Here is a 22,381-nt window from a genome sequence, read left to right as displayed (position 1 = left end):
TGACAGACTTCCTACCTAGCGCTTTTAGATGGCTCCAAAATATCCTAGGCGCGGCCTTCTTCTTTTCGCGAATCTCTGTCATCCAGCGTTCACTTTCACCCTTAATTTTTGCCTCGACTAATTTCTGCACGATGGATTTTTGCTCTAAATATATTTCCCATATTTGGTTGACTTCGTCCTGTGGCCGCTTCTCCTTTTTTGCTTGTCTGTGTTCCCGTGATGCCTCACGTCGCTTCTCGATCGCCTCCCGGATTTCTTTGTTCCACCAACGTTTTGGCTTTCTCTTTCCTTTCCAACAAATAGTTTTCTTCTCTTTTTCCATTTCTTTCGTGATTACATGTAGCAGCTCACTATACTTCCAGTCTTTGCCTGGTAGTTCGTCTACTTTTCCCTCGACTCTTGCGGCTATATTTGTTATTTGTTTGTCATTTAGATACAAGCTGCCAAACTTTGATTCTATGTTCTTATTTTCTGTTTTATATCCCATTTGTAATATTATGCGTTTATGATCACTACCCAAGCTGTTAATGCCTTCCTCGTCTGTTCTCATCTCTCTAAGTTTGTCATATATTCCTTCTGTCATGAGACAGAATATTCAAAACGTACAGCGCCATCTGCCAACAAGCTCGTAAGCTCTCTCCGCTATTTCTTCCACCCCTCCCCTCAATTTTTTCAATTTTGCATGTGTATATACACGCACACGCGCAAACGCGTGCATGAACATACATAAATTACGGTTGACACTTAATTCGGGTGTTTCTCTCAGGGTTTTAAGGATTACCTTCCAGAATATTTTGCATAATACTGAATGTAACGTGATGGGATTTAACTTCTTCAAGTGTCTTCAAGTCGCTAAATGCTGGAGAGAGCTTCTACAACGCCGAAGCGTAAATTCCGTCTGCCTCTGCATTTAGCATCGCAAATGGTATTTAGCGTCAGGGAGAAAATTAGTCGCATGCACTCACTACAAATTGTCTGATTTATATCTACTAGAAGAAAAAGTAGTTATTCACGCAGTCGTTTTTTTTTAGAAATGCTGAGAGCAGTTTTGATTTTGTTTGATCTATGCCTGTTTTGAAATACCCAAGCGTCCTAATCCACATTTTACCGCGCACACAAGGAAGAGAATATACTTGAATATCAACTGGTTTCGCATCTTGTTACACACCTGCTGCACCGTCATTTTAGTGACGTCAGCAAGCCTCACTGTTTCGTCAACAAGAAGCAGCAGCGAGAACAGGCTTTCGACACGCTAATTCACAGAGAATATTAGCCACAATTACGGTCACCATCTGCTTCTGGGGGCGCTTGCAGCTTTCGTTTTGAGTATTAGAGCGACGTATACAAGTGTGGTTTTCGATTCCACAGAAACCTTCCATGCAGAGAGCAAAAAAAAGAAAAGGCACCGCGTCGTTGGCCTCATTTCTAAGAAGGATGGATTTGGAAGAATGTCCCTCAAAGCACTCTGATCTGCCGAAAGACAAATGCCCACGGGTTTCAGTGGTCATTGAAAATAATGCAGTTAAACACCACGTTGAAGATGATGGTATCCCGGACATCGACTTTGAAGGCTCCTTCTCGAATGTTTGGCGCAAGTACAAGGACCGAACAGCACTGGTGAGTCACGCTTTGAATTTCTTGCCCTGGTTTTGCGCCTTTTCTTGAGCGCTTCTCTGTAGTACATAAAGTTTGCCCAATGAGCAAAACTCAAGAACAAAATACTCCATATTACTTTTTTAAAGTTCACGCTTATTTATAACAAGAGTGCTGCAATTACGGTTCACCAGCGGGCATGTCACGCGGTATTTTTTTTTTTATTTCGAGGGCGTAGTCAGAGAGCAGAAAACACTAATACTTTAAATAAAATTAGAAACTGTCTAACTGGACGTTTCGCAAACCGAACTGCAACTCTTTAATTGGAATTTTCCCCAGCTACTTGCTTTAAAAGTCAGTTAATTAATATTGTCCGTTAAGTAGCACACACAAATTTTTGTCACTTGCTACATGCAATAGTCGGCAATATTCACTTGGTCGCGTCGTCATAAAGTGCGTCTCAATATTTTTAAACTTTGGCTGGAGTTATCTTGAATGCAAAAATTGGGCGCACTACAAAACAGCACTGTAAACCTTTTCACACCCATAAGGGTGCTTGGATCACTGAAACAACTATCGTACACCCTTATTTCTGACAATTTTTTAAAGGGCGTAAATGCGACACAAACGCTCTTTGCACACCGTTATTTTAAATAAGGGTGCATGAAGGGCATAAGTTAAAATATAACACCCTAATAACTGGTATGGTGTGGGGGTGTTTCCTGAAATGTTACACCTATGCACTTTTGTGAAGAAGTTTCGGTATGTTGACCTGGCGAATGCTTTAAGCTGTTAAGGCTCAGTTACAATTTACAGCTGCGATCAGCGACATTCCGGTTTTTTTTTTCTTTCGATTCTGATCGTTGTGCGCACATACCCACTGCTACAACATTTTACGATATAACATGCATGCACGAAATAAGCACAGTTGCATATGGTATTTTTCCAGAGTGTGTTGTGAATTATAGTTATAGTTATAGCTATGAATTATAGCTATGGTCTCAGTAATCGATTGCAAGTGATAAGAAGGGCTGCCCTTTATCGCAGTGATCGTCCTTCTGTTTCGCACTCGTGCTTCTTCTCTCTCTCCTTAACACGAAGATATTAGAACTGGTCTGCGTCATTTCCATCACAGAAATAAAATAATTGAAATAGCACGCCAGCTGGCAACAAAGAAAAGAAGTCAAACAAAACTTTAGCCTGTGCGTCTGACCCGCTGACGGTTCTGTCCTCCAACACAGCGGCCTGATGCGTTAACAATTAGTTCCCGATTGCACGGATGCTTGTATCATGCGAACGTCAGCTGTGTTTTATTCTTGACGTTCTTTATAGCGCTGGCGACAGCACATGGGAGCAGTACAGCGAGGCCCTGCCGCATAAAAGTAACAACGATCCACAATTAGCGCATGGGGGAGCGTTGATTGTGGCTTCTGCGGAGCAGATGTTTGTGTCCTAGCATGTTCGAGAGATAGCGCCATTTTGTCTCTGGGCCTTCTGCTCCGAGACTTATGTTCTCCGTTAACGACGCAGTTTCGCCACATGTTTTCTCTTCAGAGCTGTATAAGCTTATTACGCCAGGTTGCCTGGAAGCGTATTTTGAGGACGCAGCAGCAGTTTTAACACGCTGCCGAATGCTTAGTTTCTAATTCCAATGCTGCTGCGTTAACCATAGCAGAAATCCGGCGACGCCAACAGGATAATGTGATGAATGTGACAGCGTTCGGCCATGGAGAGCCACGCCAGCAGGAAGCACTACGCATGTGCACATACTGTGCACAAACTTCAAACTACACCTCTCGTGTTCATGAAGCTGAGAACGTTGCAAGTTACAGGGCTGGCACAGGCACTTCTCAGTCCTGTCAGACTGAATGTTTCTCCCGAGAAACATTCAGCTGGCCAACAGTGCGCCGCGCGCCTAAAGAAACCACAAGGAGGCTTCTGACCCCCAAATAGCGTGCCTTTCGTGGTAGTGGGCCGCGAGTTCATGAATACTTCTGATGTGTCATCCTGTTTCCACCTTTTACATCGATTACGTGAGCTGCTAAAAGAAGTTGCTGATGGTCGTCATCATGAGCTGACGGGATAGCGTAGATGTGTCACTAGGTGCCAACGCTGGTGCATTCGCCTCAAGACATGCCTTGCCGGCCAAATAGCAGTACACACTGTGCAAGTTGAATTTACTTCGAACAAAGCTTCACCTATTGTTATGATAACACGTGTTACCTCTATTTTATGGCTTGTTCCCGTGAAGAACATATCAACCGTTCTTTTATCCCTCGAGTAGTTCTTCTTTCAATACGTCGTTGCAAAATGCATATTGTCCCAATTAGCAAAAATAGATTTAAAAGTATCTGTATGCCATTGACGTGTATTTTTCTTTCAAATATTGTTTCTTAGCTTCGCCAGTATGCAGGTTTGAGTACCCAACCTATTTTTATAACCAACGTTCACTAGACAGCAGAGCGAGAAGTTGCCGATGGCTAACGCTGTCTAATGCCTTGGCTCAAGCTAAATAGATGAATTTGCCTTGAAATATTGGGTCAAAGATCAGGTGAGATTCGGTAATAATTTCAAAAAGCTGCGTATCGCATGACCGACCAGGCGGGAAATCATGTTGTTTGGAAAAAAAAAGAACGAACTTTCGGCAAGACGGAATGTCAGTTGTGAATGCAGTACTTTATAATCTAGAAGTTTGGACGCAATGCATGACGAAGAAAGCGGGCGAAACTGGGTATGATTATAGCGGTTGCTTGAATTGTACGAAACTGGTACCACTTGTTGTTCGCTAACTTGAAAGTCGGTTTTGAGCAGTAGACTGTGTAAAATTGTTCTAATGTTTTACTGGAAATTACCTTCATGGCTTTTAGTATATTACATTCGATATGAAATCATTTCGGCTGAAGTTACTGGAGAAATATAGTGCGTGGGTGCGTAAGTGAGTGAGTGCTGGAAATTTGACCCTACAGAGAGCAAACATTTGGTTTTCCTCAATTGCACGCGTTGGAAGGTTGTTTAAAGGGCTACAGCTACGATGTTTGTCCATCGTACGCTGTTCAATCGCACGAGCGCAAAGATTACGATAAGTTTACGAATCTCGCGACTAGTTGCAGCCGGTTTCGCTTATCCCGTTTCAAGGAGAGCGTCTGAATGGTTGGTTCAAAGGCTGAAAGGTGCCATCAGAAGACACGTGTCTTTGCGGAAATATAAGAAAATAACACATGTGGTGCCTTACGTATCCAAGATTTCCCACATCCAGACAAGGGTTGCCAACCGGCACAATGTGGGGGTGGTCTTCTCAATCGATAAGTGTCGGGGTTCTGTGTCCGCATCCCTTCTCGTCTGCCTGCGATAAGAAGCACGCAAGGCCCTTTCTGCATTGTGCCGTGGGCAAGAACTACGAGATGCCTCTGAGTTGGGGCCGAGTACATATTGGCCAGACAGGGCACTGCACTAATGACCGTTTGAAACAACCACTGTGCCTCTTGCGGTCGCGTGCCTCAGTTCGACAACACGCGGCTGCTGGGAAGGAGCCGGGACGCGCTGGCTAGATGATTGCCACAAGCCCCGCACGTACAAAGAAAAAAAGACAACGGTCGCTTTAGTGCTATGTCGGTACTACTGTAGAATAACCAATATCAAATCTTAGATTTGTCTTTCTTTCTGGTTTGCCTGACTTGTGTTGCGCTTTCGATCTTTGTGAGTATTCCTGTACTGGTTGTCACCATCAATATTCTGATGCTTATATACAGTGAGTGCTTCCGGGTTTCAAATCAGTTGCGAGTTTAGCGACGTTTGTGTCCTTTCTTTTTTTCCTGAAATATTAAGCTTTGGCGCCCTTTGGCCACCACATGGCCCTTGCGCCACAAAACATCATATATCATCATGAAATATTAAGCTTGTAGCGCATGCTTCATGAAACTATGTACCGGCTAACCCCACACAGTACTACCCGGTTAAAAGGGCGTAGCCTCACCGCGGATTCCATAGGTGTAAATCACTGAAGCAGCATAGCCTTGAAATAATGTTTAATATGAAAGCAGACACAATGGCAGCATTTAGCAGATGATTGTATTGCTCAATGCGCGTGCAATTTGATATGTACATATCAATGATAATAACCGGGCGTTGATATTGCATAATTTTAGTCCTAACATGTATGATGATGACACTGTTCTCATTTGCACACATGAGTCTGCGAACGAAGCTTTTCGTTTAGCCGAAGAAGAGATGAAGCTTATTAGTGACTGCTTTCACGCCAGTAAACTGCTACTAAGCGTAAAATAGACAATATATATATTCTAGTTCATTCTTCACACAAAGCAACAGTCCTGGACTCATGTGTGCTTCAGATAGAGAGAGCGCCTATTAAACGCGTGAATAGTGTAACATATCTAGGTGTTGTAACAGACCACAATTTAAAGTGAAAAAGCTTATTGAGTCGCTTTGTAAAAAGCTCAGCAGTGTTTGCTTTGTGATATTTAAATGTCGACAATTTTTCCATGTACCAGTATTAAGGACGATCTATTTTGCTTTTTTTCCATAGTCAGTTATCGTACTGCGTAGAATCATGGGGTCACACGCGTGATTCCTACCTAAAGCCACTGGTAGTGTTGCAGAAGCGAGCAATTCAATTTTTTACGAATTCAAGTTACCCTTTCAAGCCACTCTTTAAGAAACTTCAAGTCATGCCTCTTAACTTGCTCATAAACTATACAACCACTATTATGGCTTATAACTGTATAACTCACAATAGTCCACTTCGCAGTTCTTCATTTGTTACCTCCCGGTTCCGCACTCGAGGTTAGGTAGGCGGCAACGTCTTACAGCTAATTGTAAAAAATGTATACCCCAAAAGACGGCTGTCTAGCGTTGGTTGCTCTTTGTGGAACAATCTACCTGTCGAAATAAAACAAAGTAAACAATTTGCTGTTCAGCTGAAACAATAATATAACGATTCGTGTTAATGTTTTAAATCTAATTCAAAGGCGTTGCCAGCTACCTGTATGAAAATAAGTAAACAGGTAGAATTGCAATTTTGTATAGGTAGATATACAATTGCAATTCTAAATTTTTACAGTAAACTTTTTTGTATGGATCTAAGCTTGCTTCATTATAAGGATCCAGATATTTTTCATGTATTTATTGATTCACGTATCTTTCCGCAAATAAAATTTATTTCAATTCAATTCAATTCAACAGTTGTACATGCAGTTATGATCCTCGATATCTCCACCGAAAATAGGGACTTTTTTATATTGCGTAGTGTCCTTTCAATATTACAACGCAATTTCACGTGACCAAACCTAATTTGTGATGCAAATGATGTGTAAGTAGCCGCTGTCGTAATAAAAGCCTCTTCATAGCATGTTTCAGCTTTGTTAATAGTTTGCATAAAGTTTATTCGTTGCTTAAATATTGCACGCATTACTCAAAGGAGACGTGGAAGACAGCTCCAACATTACGAAACTACAAAGTAAAATCCTTCAGAAAACCTGGAACTCAGATCGCGCATTTTGCGACTTTAAAACAGCACAATGTGCCTCAACAGAAAAAAAAATTGATTATTTTCTGCTATTCATGCTTCCTGTAACGAAGGAAACGGGATTTATTGCTTGATATTACGCTGAAACTTACCATTACACAATCCCATTATCATTGTTGCCTTCTTCTAGGGCTTTGAGCGCCCCAATGTCCATCGTTTATTATACTATATTTCATATAGGCATCAAACTTGAATTGTCTATGGTTTAGAATAACTGATCACAGTGCCCTATATTATGTTAAAGCTAAAGTATTAACTACTCTTTGACAATTACATACTTGTTCAAATTTCATTAGTTCTTTATAACAAGTTCGTTCATACCCTGTAGCATGAAATTATTTATTTGACAAAGAGTAAGTGATTTTTAAATATCCCGCTCTGTTCCTTCGAGTATACTTCAAGTATTAGATCACAGTATGTGTCACGCATGACGCAGTATATTATCGAAGTGTTTTTCTACAAGTTACTGTTTATTTTCCCCCTAGCATATGAAGTCAACACAGCACGAGTGTTAAAAAATTCCTTGACGCAAACAAATAAATTTGTTGTTCTTGCTTGTTGCTTATTACTTTTAGATTTGTTACCACACCACTTTGCCGCTCTATTTTCGCTTTATTTGAGCAAACACGTGACCTTTTCTTGCACGGCTGTGCCATTGCAACATATGTCACTCCGGTCGTTTCTTGTCTGTGTCAGACAAGCAGTGAAAGACGCTGCAAGGTCAGGTAGATATGTTGCTGCTATTCCTAGATCCTAGATAGTATTCGATCAATATAAAATAAAATTGCAGCTTTCTCATAGTGCCACGAATGTCGTTAGCTACCAAACAGCGCAACCGAATCGCTGAACAGAAGATACTTGAAATGATGATTGCACAGCAATGATAAGATACCACGAAGAAAAGAAACTTTCGCGTGCAAAGATCATGAAAAATATGGCCAGCGACATCCTTTCCAGGAAGTGTGCCTGCGATGTATTATTCTTTGATAAAACGGTGGGCATTCAAAGGAACCACTGAAATGATGACAAAAAGAAACCACTGCTCGCGTATATTCGTGGATGCCCGCTATCTTTTGAACATATGTGGCTCTCGAGGCCGGGCATATCAGAAGGCGCCCTTTTTGCTGGCCACTCCAGTAAAACGGATGCCAATGAGCGAGGCGGGATGATTAGTCGGGTGACTTGAATGATTTGTTCAAGCACCGCAATTTCTAGTGCATCTTTCCAACACTAGATATGCCCGTAGCTGGCTCCAACTTGCCCCAAACCCTTCAACCGATGACTCCTCCCACTTAAATTGTGATATGCGAAATCCTTACGAAGCACTCATGCAATCGTTTTGTGATGTGTTTTTTTGTTTAGCTTATTTTTCTATGCTTTATATTTCATGCCTGCGCAAGGTACCGTTGGAAGGCAGCGCTCATATGGCATTTCCCAGATTTGATTGTCTCGCTCTAGCGCTGCGTGGCATATTTTGCGTTTCGCACCAACGAGCTTGGCTACCAATCATATTGAAGCACTCCGGTAAGTTTTGCTCACTTTGTTTAGTAAACAAAGTTTGCTGTTATAAGGTGTATTTATTACGCCAGTATTAGTTACACGGTATTCATTGATAAGACGAACTTCTTTCTCATGTTCTGTAGTTCGGCCCTTTGAAGTAAAGCTGCGTCGAACTAGTTTAAATTTATTAATGTTCAAGTTATATTTCTCAAAAAGCGTTTTTACTTTAAGCGGGATATTTTATTGCGGCTAGGAATGAAACAATATATGCATTGTGTAACTTTGCCGTATGCGCGGACAACGTAGCATATTTAAATTTCATAAGTAAGCTATAACGCAAAAGTACGTTTTCATCAGTCTGATTACTACAAGCTTCTACGAAGCAGTTCAGACTCGTTATGGTGCTATGAATCACTGTGCGATGTGGTGAATGGAGGTGTTTGGAAAAAAATTATTCTCGATGCAAATGCATTATTTGTTTATAACCAATGGCACCAACATTTGATAGCGCTCATGCTTTGGTACATAGAGGACTTATAGGGCACCTTATATCTTGTGTCTAACAAAGAAAACGAACCCTTAAATTGCCCCCTTCTTTCGTTCAGAAAAGCAATGCTTTGGGAAAATATACAACAGCTGTACTTTTATCCTGCTGACAGATGTGTTGTTTCTTCAGCCGTTGCTTTTTGCTGAGATTCGTACAAAAATTTTGTTTATTTAAAAAAAAGAAAAAAAATGGAAAGTCACAACGGGCGCTTTTCTATTTTCCCGAAGGAACAGGCCAGAAAATGTCCCGCGGTTGGATGACAGATTCCAACAAAAAAAGAAAAACAAGTCGCTCATACACTTCGGGCGCACTTAACGAACATGCTATTTTTGGAAACACGAGATAAAAGACATGACAGTGCAAATGTCAACAATATCTCCTACGAAGAAAAGTGAAAATCCACGAGTCTGTCATTACACTTGCGTATTCGCTCGTCAAGCGCTCAATGGTTTTATAAAATTGTCAAAATGCTCAAAGGAAGCCTTTCGCCGCTAACAAAGTATCTTCGACAACCAAAATTGTGGCGTGGCTGAAAGGAAAATGAACGAGTAATTTTAACTTCTGTTGGAGAAAATGCTTATGAAAGTAAAGAGACCAACATGCGAATGTTGGTTTCTTTGTTAATTCGAAATGAATGAGCTCGTTATGCTGATGCGTTTTCACATAATGTGAAAAAAGAAAGGACAGGCGGTAAGGTGGTTTCTTTCTACACCTGCAAAATTCTTCAGGGGTGCTATGCAGGATGGCCCGAGCTTCTCGGGCACACGAGTTTGCTCCGAGCTCGCATTACGGCGGTCATGAAAGGAAGACAGTGCGGACCAAGCGATAGCAGCGTTGATAAAAACGGCTACAAGAACGAGCATGCCGTCACAAACGCCTGTGAGGTTGCGGCGATTTTCAAATGGAACGCCGCTTGCGAACGCGTCAGCGCCGCCACTGAGTCAACATTTTGACAGTGCAGCGACGTCAGCGTGATTGTCGCGCTATCTTTTTGCCAACTGATCATCGCGCCTCCCACGGGCGTGTTCGTGGGCGTTTGTCCTCTTTCGGAAGATTCTGTCTTTCCACCTGCAGCATGGAAATTTCCACTCTCGAACGCAACAAGGGCGCACACGCAGCACTCTGGAGCAGCTCGTTTCGCTTCAATGGAATATTACAATAATACGGAAAAGCGGGCTAGTTGGTTTTGCTGCATATTGGAACTTTAGCGCACACACACGAGGACACACAAGAAAGAACACACGGACCAGCGCAGACTATCAACTGATTTTTTATTCACCAGGAAACCATCATATATACTCAATTTCCGCCCTCATGAACACTGCGCATGAGCAAATTGGCATCGTACAATTTTTCACAAAAATAAAACCTTTACAAAGGATGACGTAATATTACATCTTGTTCAACAATTCTATTTCTTTATCATGCAGCAATACTGAAGGGTGACTAACGCACATGTCCTTAAGTCTACAAATGTGCCACGCCTCCACTATTTCTCTTGTCTTCTGATTGGGGTTTACATACATAACTTCAGTTCTATCAAACAACGGGTTACACGACCTAGAAGAACACCACGCGCAATGCATAGCCAGATGTGTTTCTGGCCTTCCCTTCAAATTGTTCAAATGCTCTTTTAATCTCACATTCAAGCAACGGCCCGTTTGACCTACATAACAGTGGCCACAATTGAACGGAATCTTATACACTACATTTCTTTTGCATTCTCCTACCCGGTGATCTTCACGTTTGGAACATTTAGTACCGATATCATTAGGCCTTTCTTCGCACAAATTATTCACAGCCGAACACACTCCTCTAACTTTGTTTTTTGCCGAGAATACTACCTTGACGCCATATTCAGCTGCCACCTTCTTAATTTTATGAGAGAGACCATGCACGTAAGGGATTACTGATATCTTTTTTGATTCTTGGCTCCTTTCCTCCTTCTTCCCAGACTTCATTTTCTTCAACAACCTTTCGCTTGCCGTTAGGAGAACCGAATTAGGGTATCCAGCCTTTTCCAGCCTTAACCTCTGCTCTAGGAAAGATTCCCTTAATCTGTGCTTGCATGATTTCGTCAGAGCTGAATGAAAACACCCCATTGCGATCCCGTTTTTTATTAACCTTGAATGGGCGGAGCCATATTGTAACAAGGGCTTTTCCGTCCTCGGGGAATACTCCCAGCACAAATGGTCTTTTTCAAAAATAAGCTTTAAGTCTAGGAACTGTAAGCAGTTATTACTGGGCTGTTCAACTGTGAAATTTAGGCCTTTGCCTCTTCTTCTGAATGTGTCCAACACACTTGAGGTAACCTCATCCCATTCCTTGTTTAAGCCCAAAATCAAATAATCATCAACATACCTGACTATTTTTATTTTCAAACCCCTGCCCTCCAGTTCCGAATTCACCAACCTGTCTACTTTACTCAAAAAAATTGTGCTTAGCGCAGGGGCTACTTTCGACCCGATACACACCCCCTTTTTTTGACGGAACAATTTATCTTTGAACTTAACAATCGTGCTATCAAGGTACATGCATAGTATTTCCAGAAACTTTTCTAGCGACATCCCACTTCTATTGCGAAAAGACACTTCGTCATTGTCCTGTTCAATGCACTCTTTTACAGAATCTAACAAAGCATCATGCGGCAAGGAATAGTACAGATCTTGAATATCAATACTAAAGCCTCTGTATCCTCCCTGTTCAACATCAGATAGGTAACACACTACCCCCTCAGAATTCTTGATGAAAAATGGGTCATTATGTGACACGGACGCGAGTATCCTTTGCAGAAAGCCAGACACAATAAACTGCCACGAATTGTGTTCTGACACAATTGCTCTGAACGGAACCTCTAACTTATGCGTTTTCGCCGCAAAGAACACTTCCAAAGTAAGACCTTTTTCTTTTTTCATTAGTGACACCATTTTTTCTAATCCATAGTTTTTTAACAATTCGACGGCACGTTTCTTAAGTTCTTGTGGTTTAACTTTTACTTCCTCGAAGCATTTATGCATCACATTCCAAGCCTTACTGGAATACAAGTCGTCCGGCATCACCACAAGATAACCTTCTTTGTCCGACTTTACTACCCTCAATCCCTTAGAGTACAAATAGCGAGCAAGCTTTCCCACAATAGGACGTTGTCTACAATTGCTCCTAGCACTCGCTACGGCTTCTACACATTTTCTAACGCAAGAATCCTTTTCTTCGTCACTCACATTCCTTGAAATGTCCCGCGCCAAAGCAAGTCTGTCGGGTATCCGTAGCGATGGTTCCACGCAGCCCTTGTTACAATATGGCTCGGCCCATTCAAGGTTAATAAAAAACGGGATCGCAATGGGGTGTTTTCATTCAGCTCTGACGAAATCATGCAAGCACAGATTAAGGGAATCTTTCCTAGAGCAGAAGTTAAGGCTGGAAAAGGCTGGATACCCTAACTCGGTTCTCCTAACGGCAAGCGAAAGGTTGTTGAAGAAAATGAAGTCTGGGAAGAAGGAGGAAAGGAGCCAAGAATCAAAAAAGATATCAGTAATCCCTTACGTGCATGGTCTCTCTCATAAAATTAAGAAGGTGGCAGCTGAATATGGCGTCAAGGTAGTATTCTCGGCAAAAAACAAAGTTGGAGGAGTGTGTTCGGCTGCGAATAATTTGTACGAAGAAAGGCCTAATGATATCGGTACTAAATGTTCCAAACGTGAAGATCACCGGGTAGTAGAATGCAAAAGAAATGTAGTGTATAAGATTCCGTTCAATTGTGGCCACTGTTATGTAGGTCAAACGGGCCGTTGCTTGAATGTGAGATTAAAAGAGCATTTGAACAATTTGAAGGGAAGGCCAGAAACACATCTGGCTATGCATTGCGCGCGGTGTTCTTCTAGGTCGTGTAACCCGTTGTTTGATAGAACTGAAGTTATGTATGTAAACCCCAATCAGAAGACAAGAGAAATAGTGGAGGCGTGGCACATTTCTAGACTTAAGGACATGTGCGTTAGTCACCCTTCAGTATTGCTGCATGATAAAGAAATAGAATTGTTGAACAAGATGTAAGATTACGTCATCCTTTGTAAAGGTTTTATTTTTGTGAAAAATTGTACGATGCCAATTTGCTCATGCGCAGTGTTCATGAGGGCGGAAATTGAGTATATATGATGGTTTCCTGGTGAATAAAAAATCAGTTGATAGTCTGCGCTGGTCCGTGTGTTCTTTCTTATGTGTCCTCGTGTGTGTGCGCTAAAGTTCCAATATGGAATATTACAGATAAATAAATGGACAGGTTACTGCTATATTTACATTACACATTTGCAGATTTTCTGTAGTAACGAATCAGTAGACACAATGCCGCCACAAACAAGTAAATAATATTTCTCACCGCAAATCCCATCAGGGGCGCTTGCGTCGTGGCTGTGAGTGGCACGTCGTGAGCGCGGTGAAATTGAATGCGAGACATCGTAGCCACGTGATGATATAACTTTTAGTTCTTCGTACGTGTGTGCATAGTCTGTGCGATTAAGCTCATAGATGAATCGTGCCGCTCGCTGGCGTTGCGGCGTGAGCACTGCTCCTCGGCAAGAGCAAACGCGGTGGGCGGACCCGATCTTCGCCGGGATCGTATGCAAATCAAATTAATTGACGCGCGAACTCGGGCACAAACTCGTTCATTCTGAAAAAGCCCCAGTTCAACTCGTGACTGTCATAGTGCCGGTGTGCCTGTCAAGTGTTTCATGCCGTGGACGCTACTCAACAGCTTGTTTGCATATAAAATAATTTGTTCAGCTTGCACTACTTTTGCAAGGCCGGGGCCATCGGAGGAGCTTGTGGTCACCTAGCTTCTTCCAGCTTATTACGTGGCTCGTCTACTCAGTATGCTTGGTCTGCTTCGGAGTAATGACAGAGTCAGTTCGGTCTCAGTATTGGTGCTATTTATTAGCTAGGCGTTAATTACCATGGTAGTGAATGGTTATGTCTTAATTGGTAAAGTTTAATTGACACGACATTAATTACTTAGATGGAATTACCAAGGTCATAATTAGCACGAATGTACTTAACATAATCCTAATTAGCGCGATCCTAATTACGCGTATTTGGTGAGGAAGTTCCTAATTACCTTGGTTTGAATTAGCGTGTCCTAATTAGCGTCGTTTTAATTAGCGTGACCCTAATTAGCTCGGTCTAAACTAACATGATATTGAATAGTCCTGTCTCGATTGTTAATGCTTTAATTACCACGACATTAATCACTTAGGTTTAATTCGCAAGGTCCTGAATAGTACAGAGGTGATTAGCGTAATCCTAATTAGCACTAACCTAATTAACATGATATCGGTGAGTAAGGACCTGATTATCTTGGTTTTAATTACACGCTCCTATTTAGCATCGTGTTAATTAGCATAATCTTAATTAGTCGGTTCTTAGATTTACACAGCTTCATTAGCATGGACTTAGTAAGACGTGGCTTAACTAGCTCGCGCGTAGCATGATTTGGCTTAATCAGCTTCATCATAGCATGTCCTGACTTAGCTAGGTATACCGCCCAGTCAATTAGATAACCGGCCGGGCGCATGTGCTCGGGGAGCGAGCAGACGCTAGAATGTACAGGCCGACCATGGTTATTATACTCGTGGCGTCGGCGATTAGCTCCAGCCGCGGTGTTGTAAGGCGCTCGGTCGGAACTAATCTCAGGTGCCACGGTGCTGATTATTCTAAAGGATACTTAGTGCCGATATTAAACGCTTGACAGTGGATTCAAACGGCCCGCGCACACATAAAAAATATAGTTAGTATCACTTTCTGCCACTTTTCTTGCATGGGTGCACTTCTGCACTCAGTGGAACGACAAACAAATGAAAGAAGGTGCCTCTAGTTTGAAGACACCACCCAACCTTCTCGACCGCCCTTGAGGTGACGCCGCGTTCCATCGTAACCAATGGAACGGAGCGCGCGCTGACGGATGGATTCACAGTGTTAGCTCGTTCAAAAGGGGGTGTCGCGAAAGCTTGGAAAGCTCCCGAGTTTCGCCAAACTCGGGCCATCCTGCATAGCACCCCAGGGCGTTTAATAAACAAAAAACAAGAAGAAATCTCAGTGTACAAGGATAATCATATCCTAGTTTTGGGACAGTTAAACCTCAACAATTATTATCAGTGCACAAAGAAACACCGCGAGAGCTTCGTACCCTGCGCTGAAAATGTGGTGCACGCAATTAGGTGCCTGCTACGCGACGTATGTACAGGAAAAACAGGAAGATGCCTTAACGGCAAATTCAAAGAGAGCAACTGTAACAGACCAAGAGCGTTTCTGGGCATACGGGCATTTACTCAAGAAAGTGCGGCTGCACAACCTTGTTGGAAGATTTCTGCGTCTTTTGCCAGTCAACTGATAGGCTTACCAGCAGAGCTACAAATGCTTTTGACATGAAAATGCTGCATGAGTCATGTGTTAGCACGACCTCTTCAATGTTGTACGAGAAGAGAGTCTGGCTTCTATCAAAATCTGTTACGCCCGTGCAGTCAGTTCCTTTGATTCCGTCTCTGTACTTGTGCGTATCTTCGGCTCGTTATTTTACATCCAGTACTTATTCTTCAAGTTCAAGCAATAACCCTACCCTTGTTAGTAAGCCTGCTGTAATCCTCCCCATCGGCTCTCTTTCTTGCCTCTCGTGTTCACTGGTGCCGTTTGCTGGCTCAAATCGATTGCAAGCCATGGAAAAGGCGAACCACTTGAGAACCGGCCTGTAACAGAAAGAGAGTGTGTTTGTGCGAGGGGATGGGGGTCGACATCAGAGTCCGTGACGACGTCGGTGGCAGGCACTGCTTGTGAGCGAAGAATCGTGATTGATGCAAGTAACAAAATCTCAAGTAATAAAAAAAATCACAGCATATCCACGGAGTGAATGATGATGAGTGGGCGAAGCTGCGGAGGTTCATCGGTAAACCGTGAATCTTCCGTGAATTCTGCCCAGTACATCATCACCGACGTGAGATCGGGCGCGTTTATACTAAAGGTTCGATGAGAGTTATGACGACTTGCAGCTCACTTTAATTTTACATGTACGCTGTAAATTTTCATTGTTTAATCACGCACAGGAGAAATCGCACACACGCACTACCTTGGAGGTCAAAATCCAGTGCCTATATATACGGGGTGGTCAGTGAACGGTTGTGCAGCGCGAGCGGTCGGTTTTTTCAATCAAGACGCTGCCGCGACGCTGCCTCACGACTCTGCCTGCGTCGGCGCCGCTGCGCCGCGAGGCAAGATAGGGGGGGGGGGGGGGGGGGACCGTAGGAGAGGAGAGGGCGATACATATCACGTACTGTACGGGAGATCCGTTTACGCCGGACAACGGAGACGTGACAAGGTTAGACTAAGAGGAGCTACGCCCCTAAAAAAAGGTAGCGGCCGTGCAACGCCGCTCACGTGCTCGGGCTGGCTCTGTCACGTCATGCGCACGTGACCATGCATGCGCATGACGTGTCCATGCGTATGTGTCAGGTGAAGAGGGCAGGGAAGGGAATTGGCTTGCGAAGGCTACACGGGCGAGTGGCAAGGGTTTGAAACTCGCCTCCTCGCATTGTGGTTTCGCGCCGCTACACATTATTGTTTTGCTCAGCTCGTAATGAACCGATTTGAAAAATTCTTGCGGCATACTGCTCTTCATTCGGCACACAACAACTTCCAGCGTCTAACTAAAATTTGCTATGTGGCCTGGTGAGGGGCCCTTTAATACCATTAGACCGCAGACCACTAAGTTTAGGGAAACTTTTGGGCCCGTGGCCAACAAGAGGTCTACAGAAGTGTGCTTTAAAAGCACTGAAAATTTTTCTTGAAGACAGCGGCATTTTTGGCCATTACTAGCACATTTACGCTTTGTTTCGTTTTAATGGCAGTGTGTGTATTTATGTGCGTGTTGACTATTTTTGTCTAGGTTATGTTATGAAACGGTCGCGCTTCATTTTTTTAACATCACCGTTTGTACACATATATGTGATTTATTGAATATGTTGTTTTGATTGTTATGTTATGTCTTGACTGTTACGCTAAGTTGTATATTGTATGTACAACGGGTTAATTGTGATTAGAAATTTGGACCCTATGTACTTTATGTTTATGAACCCTATGTACTCCAAGAGCTAAGGAGCAGCCGGCGCCTTATTTGTGCGCCAAGATCTCCTCCCATCATGTCAATAAAAAAATGCACGCAACGATGAGAAAAAACAAACGCGCTACGTAAGCCGTTACGTACGTAGCCGCTACGTAAGGATATCAAAATATCCAGTAAAGCTCAGTATAGCGTGAGAATAGATGAACATTGTTGTACACGTAATAAGGCATTGTACAGAATATTCAAGAAATTGATATATGTGTGAGTGCCATGCAGAATTGTCAGATGAGAACTATTCCATTCAGCAATGGTGCGAGCTTTTCTCACCCTCCGTCGTGAGTTTGTAACATCCATATGCGCTTGGATTTTCTTTATTTCAAAATGCAGAATGAGACGGTATGTAACGTATGTAACGTCTCTTTCCTAATTAGCGAGTAGCAGTATGTCGATGCAACATCTCTGACTTGGCACCAGTCAGGTGAACAGGACGCACTAACGGATTGTTTGCACCTTTAAGATACACGCAGATAGCTTATCAGCGTCTGCTACAGAGTCAACGTGCGAAAACTTTGGCTTGCCTTCTGCCTGCATGCGTACAGTTCTCAGCGATTCAAGTGCTATATTGAGCCCGCGTGGTGGCTGGCGCTTTCTTTCACCACCGGTGAGCACCAAGATAACTCATTATAGCATACACAGAAAGTCAGAGGGTTAATTCTCAATTTTGCAGGTACAGGAACCCCACGCGATCAATCAGTGCTCACCGGCGGAGCAACAATATGCCGGCCGCCGTGCGGGTATAGTTTGAAATGCCGAGCACTGTGCAAGCCTCTCTCGCCACTACCGTTGTGCACGGGGCGTATACCTTGACAACGCGCCGGAACTGCCTTCATAAACTCGCAAACTCCGTTGAATGGCCAGTCAGCGAGCTGACAACGCCCCGCAGGCATCGAGCTTGCCTTTGCTTTTTTTACGCATGCAGATTACCTGCTATCAGCTCTATCAGCGTCTGGTACCAATTCAGCGAGGGGAGACTTCAGCCACCATTTCTGCATATATGCATGCCCTAATAGCCGCTATCGTTGTGGAGGGGCGTATCCCCGAAGGACGTGTCTATGCAGGCGTCAGAACAGCCTTCATAAACCGGGAGCGATCATCTGTCCTCGCCACCTAGTAGTCAGCTGACAATCGCTGCAATACGATATTGGTACCCCTATGTAGTGCCACCGGAAAGATTGTTGAGAGGAGCGTTATCGCATTTGTCCCTCAAGGTAGCTAGCATTTTCAGACGCTGTCGTTAAGCGTCCGGGCCCGTATTTACGAGTAAACGGGTATGTGACACACGTGTCTAGAGGAAAGGGCTTGACGACGTACGCGAGAGAATTTTCACGTTATTCATGTCATGACCCGACAGTCATATTCGTCAAATCCTCTTACCCATCAAGGCCAATTTTGGTCTAGACGAAGTTAAGGAGGCGATCGTGAGAGCACCCAGACGTAGGCGGCTAGATAGATAGATAGATAGATAGATAGATGATAGATAGATAGATAGATAGATAGATAGATAGATAGATAGATAGATAGATAGATAGATAGATAGATAGATAGATAGATAGATAGATAGATAGATAGATAGATAGATAGATGCGTAGGCAGAAACTCTCAAGGTGCCAAATGTTCGCTAAGACATGCTTCTCATTTAATACAGGTCTGTCATAAAACGATGGATGATCCCTCCGCCATAGGAATCGGTATAACACGAAAGTGAAACGTATGGTCACAGAAGTAGCTGATTGTTTATAGTGAATTAGTGTATGAGCGCTTGTACAATATCTATTGTTCTTTGGCAGATGTATATAGCACCGCTTGATGTGGGCGCAACGAGGTAAACGCCGCGCATCTCCGTACCGACGACTAACGCCCATGATTATGATTTAACCCTTGCGGTAACTGAAGTTGTCAAGATATACCTGGACACCGCATATGGTGAATCCCGCGCAAGGATGGCATCAACAAGCACATAGTAAATACTGATACTCGATATGCCCTCCTTCAAAACGTTGTGAAACGCGAGGAGAAGCGGGACGAGCGTCGTGTCTTCCTTCTAACCTGGCCGTTAAATCTGTCAGGGCGAGCGCGAAACGCGGTGCGAAAGCCAGGAGCACGTCGGAGAGCTATTTTTCGGTATGGATGGATGCTACAAGCGAGGCTTGGCCTAAAGCCGCCACCTCGCGGATTGTTAAAGCGTTTACGAAATTGCACGTCTGTTGGAAACGCGGCGAAAGGGACGGTTGTAGCAACGGCGAGTTGCTGGAGATAATTGCGGTGGCGACGAAGTTGTTTTTTTTTTTTGGAGCATGGTGGCCCGCATGTCACCACCCCGTTATAAAGGGGACGCTCATAGCATCTATCCATTCATCCAAGAGCACTGCGAGCGGAAAGCGTGAAAGATAAAAGGCGCGTCCACGTAGCCTCCGGTGTGTGTTTGGCGGTAGTTCAGTGGGCTAAACGCCCGCCAGCCATCGTCGCGGACCGAGAGGTGGGTGAAAGTCCTGTCAACCTAACTTTTCCTTATAGTTTTTTTTTCTTTACCATCTGATGGCATTCATTTTGCTGCCGTATTTCTGTCACGGAAATACGTCATTAAATCTTGGTGGACCCCGGCATAAAACATTTTCGTGTTAAAATAACCAGACCAGTTTGCCGTATGCGCCATTGGGATTGCCCTTTTCACTCCACAATCTTCCGCTAAATACTGCCGCCGCGGTGGTTCAGTGATTATGGCGCTCGGCTGCAGACCCGTATGACGTGACGGTCACATTTCGATGGAGGCGGTATGCTAGAGGCGCGTGGGTTTAGGTTTCGGTGCACGGTAAAGAACGCCAGGTGATCGAAATTCCCGGGTCCCTCCACTACGACGTCGCCGATCCTCATATCATGGTTTTCGCGCGTAAAACCGTAGCGATTATTGTCATTATTATCCAGCAAATACTGCATATGCCAGCCAGGAATATGCATCATGAATGCTTGAGGGAGTACCGAAACGAAATTGAACGAGCATCCGCTGATGATTTTCTAACGTTTCACTGCAAAACGTGCGTATACGTCCCTCTTTTAAAAGACATCGTTATTATTCACAATATAAAGAGTAATTTCTAAGATTAATAATAAAAACTGAGCGCATCCTATCTGCCGCTTACCAACGTATCAGCAAGAACCTCACTGTCATTGTTCGCTTAAGAAATGTACTATTTACTTGTGCCCTGAAATGTGAATTTTTCTTTATTTGGTTGCGTGCTTGGTTGCCTCTGCATTTTAAGATTGCTTCTCTTATCAAAAGCGAACAAGCAGGCGAGTTGGTATAGATGCATGGCTGATTGGGCCGCGAAAACTGCTGGGACAAAGCAAAGGCACTGTGCCTGCCCCTGTGTCCATTTGTCTTCTATCTCTTTTGTCTTTGCTTTGTCCTAGTTGTTCGCGATGCCGAATTTACCATGCTTTAGGGAACTCTACACTGTAAACCACTTTACACCCGTATGGGTGTAACTTGGTGTCTATAACTCACACCCCTACACCCCAAAAAATAGGTGTACCAAGCAGGATTACACCTATACAATGGGTGTAATTTCAAACTTTCACCCAATGGGTGTAAAAGCATATTACACCCAAATGAAAAAAAGGGTGTAGGGTGTAAAAGCACATTACACCCAAACGAGAAAAGGGCGTTAGGGTGTTTATGCACAATTACACCCAAACACCCAGGCAAAAATTTCCATAATTCGAGTGGTTCCCCCCTCCCAGTTGGCTCCCATTGAAACGCTAGAAAGCTTACCCTTTAGCTAGTCCTTTCAAGGGCGCATGACCTATTATAGTGGCTCCTGCCACAGAGGGAAAATCCTGGAAGCAGCACAGATTTTATAATGCATATGAAGCACGGCATATATGGCCCTTACATATACAGTGCAATCGTGACTGAATACAAAGTTATTTCCTAAAATGTGTTGACACATATTGCAAGATGTTCACACAGTTATCCAATAGTACAAAATAAAGTCAAGCTTTAATAAACACAGAGCTCGTACATTCGAGACAAATTCTACGGTATTCAATGACCTTTCTCGAGTGTGCGGAGCGGCATCGCGTATGCCGCCAAACAAGGAGCACAAATGACGGAGCACAAATGACCAAGGCGTTTGTGTCAAAATACGAAGCAAGGGCGTTATTTCCACTTCATAATGAGGAATTCAATTTAACATGCTTCATTGTAACACAGCCGTATAGTGCAGTATGGGTCTTAGAACAAGCTACACCCGTGCGAGTGGGGTGTAATAGATGAAACCGCCCTCGAAAGGATAGCAGTTACAGGGAGAAGCACAAACGAACCTTCTCTTTCATCCCCCTTGGGGCACTACAGACACTTGGTCCCTTTGGGCACACCCCAGAATGAATTTTCCCACTGTAGTTGCCCTTCCCAAGAAGGGAAATATTGGTGCCACTTCTTATACCTGCACTCATGCTGTTGATAAAATAAGGTGCCATCGTCTTAAATGGGCTGCATAACATCAGTGTATGTGTTTGAAATCAACTGGAACACACAAGGTACGGTCTGGTCGTTCTCCTGTTAAGGAGATAGTTCAGAAATGTGCAATCTCTTGACGAGAAAGTGGATTGATAAAGTTTCAAAATTCCAGCGGTGCCCACACCATTGTGCCTGCTGTCGACTTTCTTTGTAGGGTAAACACTGCCATCACACAGCTGTAGCTGATACACGAGCAGGGTATCAATGCTCCGTGACAACTCACGCAACATTATAAGGACTCAGAACGTCGTTTTCCACAGCAGGCCTCCATATTATCTTTCTGGGAAAGTACATGAGTGAAGTAGAAAACTGTGCACATTGCTGGAATTATGAAATATTTCCCACTTTCTCAAGAGCAATAGATTGTGGCTCCAACACAAAAAAGTGAGCAATCGGGCCACGACGCGCACGTCGCAGCGCATGCTAAATGCGGTAATATGCAGGAAATGCATGGGAATAGGGACGTTATGACAACGACAGCACTGCAGAAGCATTACCTACATAACAAAAGTGGAATAAAAT

General features: G+C 43.5%; 1 protein-coding gene across 1 annotated transcript in view; it reads left to right on the top strand.

Annotated features, from left to right (window-relative positions):
* LOC119405712 (carboxypeptidase M) overlaps positions 1 to 22,381 on the top strand; it is a 73,556-nt gene that overhangs the window by 11,342 nt on the left and 39,833 nt on the right. Inside the window, exon 2 of the mRNA XM_037672551.2 lies at positions 1,502 to 1,617. Within this exon, the coding sequence (XP_037528479.2) occupies positions 1,502 to 1,617 (116 nt within the window). The remainder of the gene's footprint in view (positions 1 to 1,501; positions 1,618 to 22,381) is intronic.

This window comes from Rhipicephalus sanguineus, chromosome 9 (genome assembly GCF_013339695.2).
Source record: "Rhipicephalus sanguineus isolate Rsan-2018 chromosome 9, BIME_Rsan_1.4, whole genome shotgun sequence".
NCBI classification, from domain to species: Eukaryota; Metazoa; Arthropoda; class Arachnida; order Ixodida; family Ixodidae; genus Rhipicephalus; species Rhipicephalus sanguineus.
The sequence above is the reverse complement of the archived record's forward strand: the minus strand, read 5'-3'. Positions and strand labels throughout refer to the sequence as shown.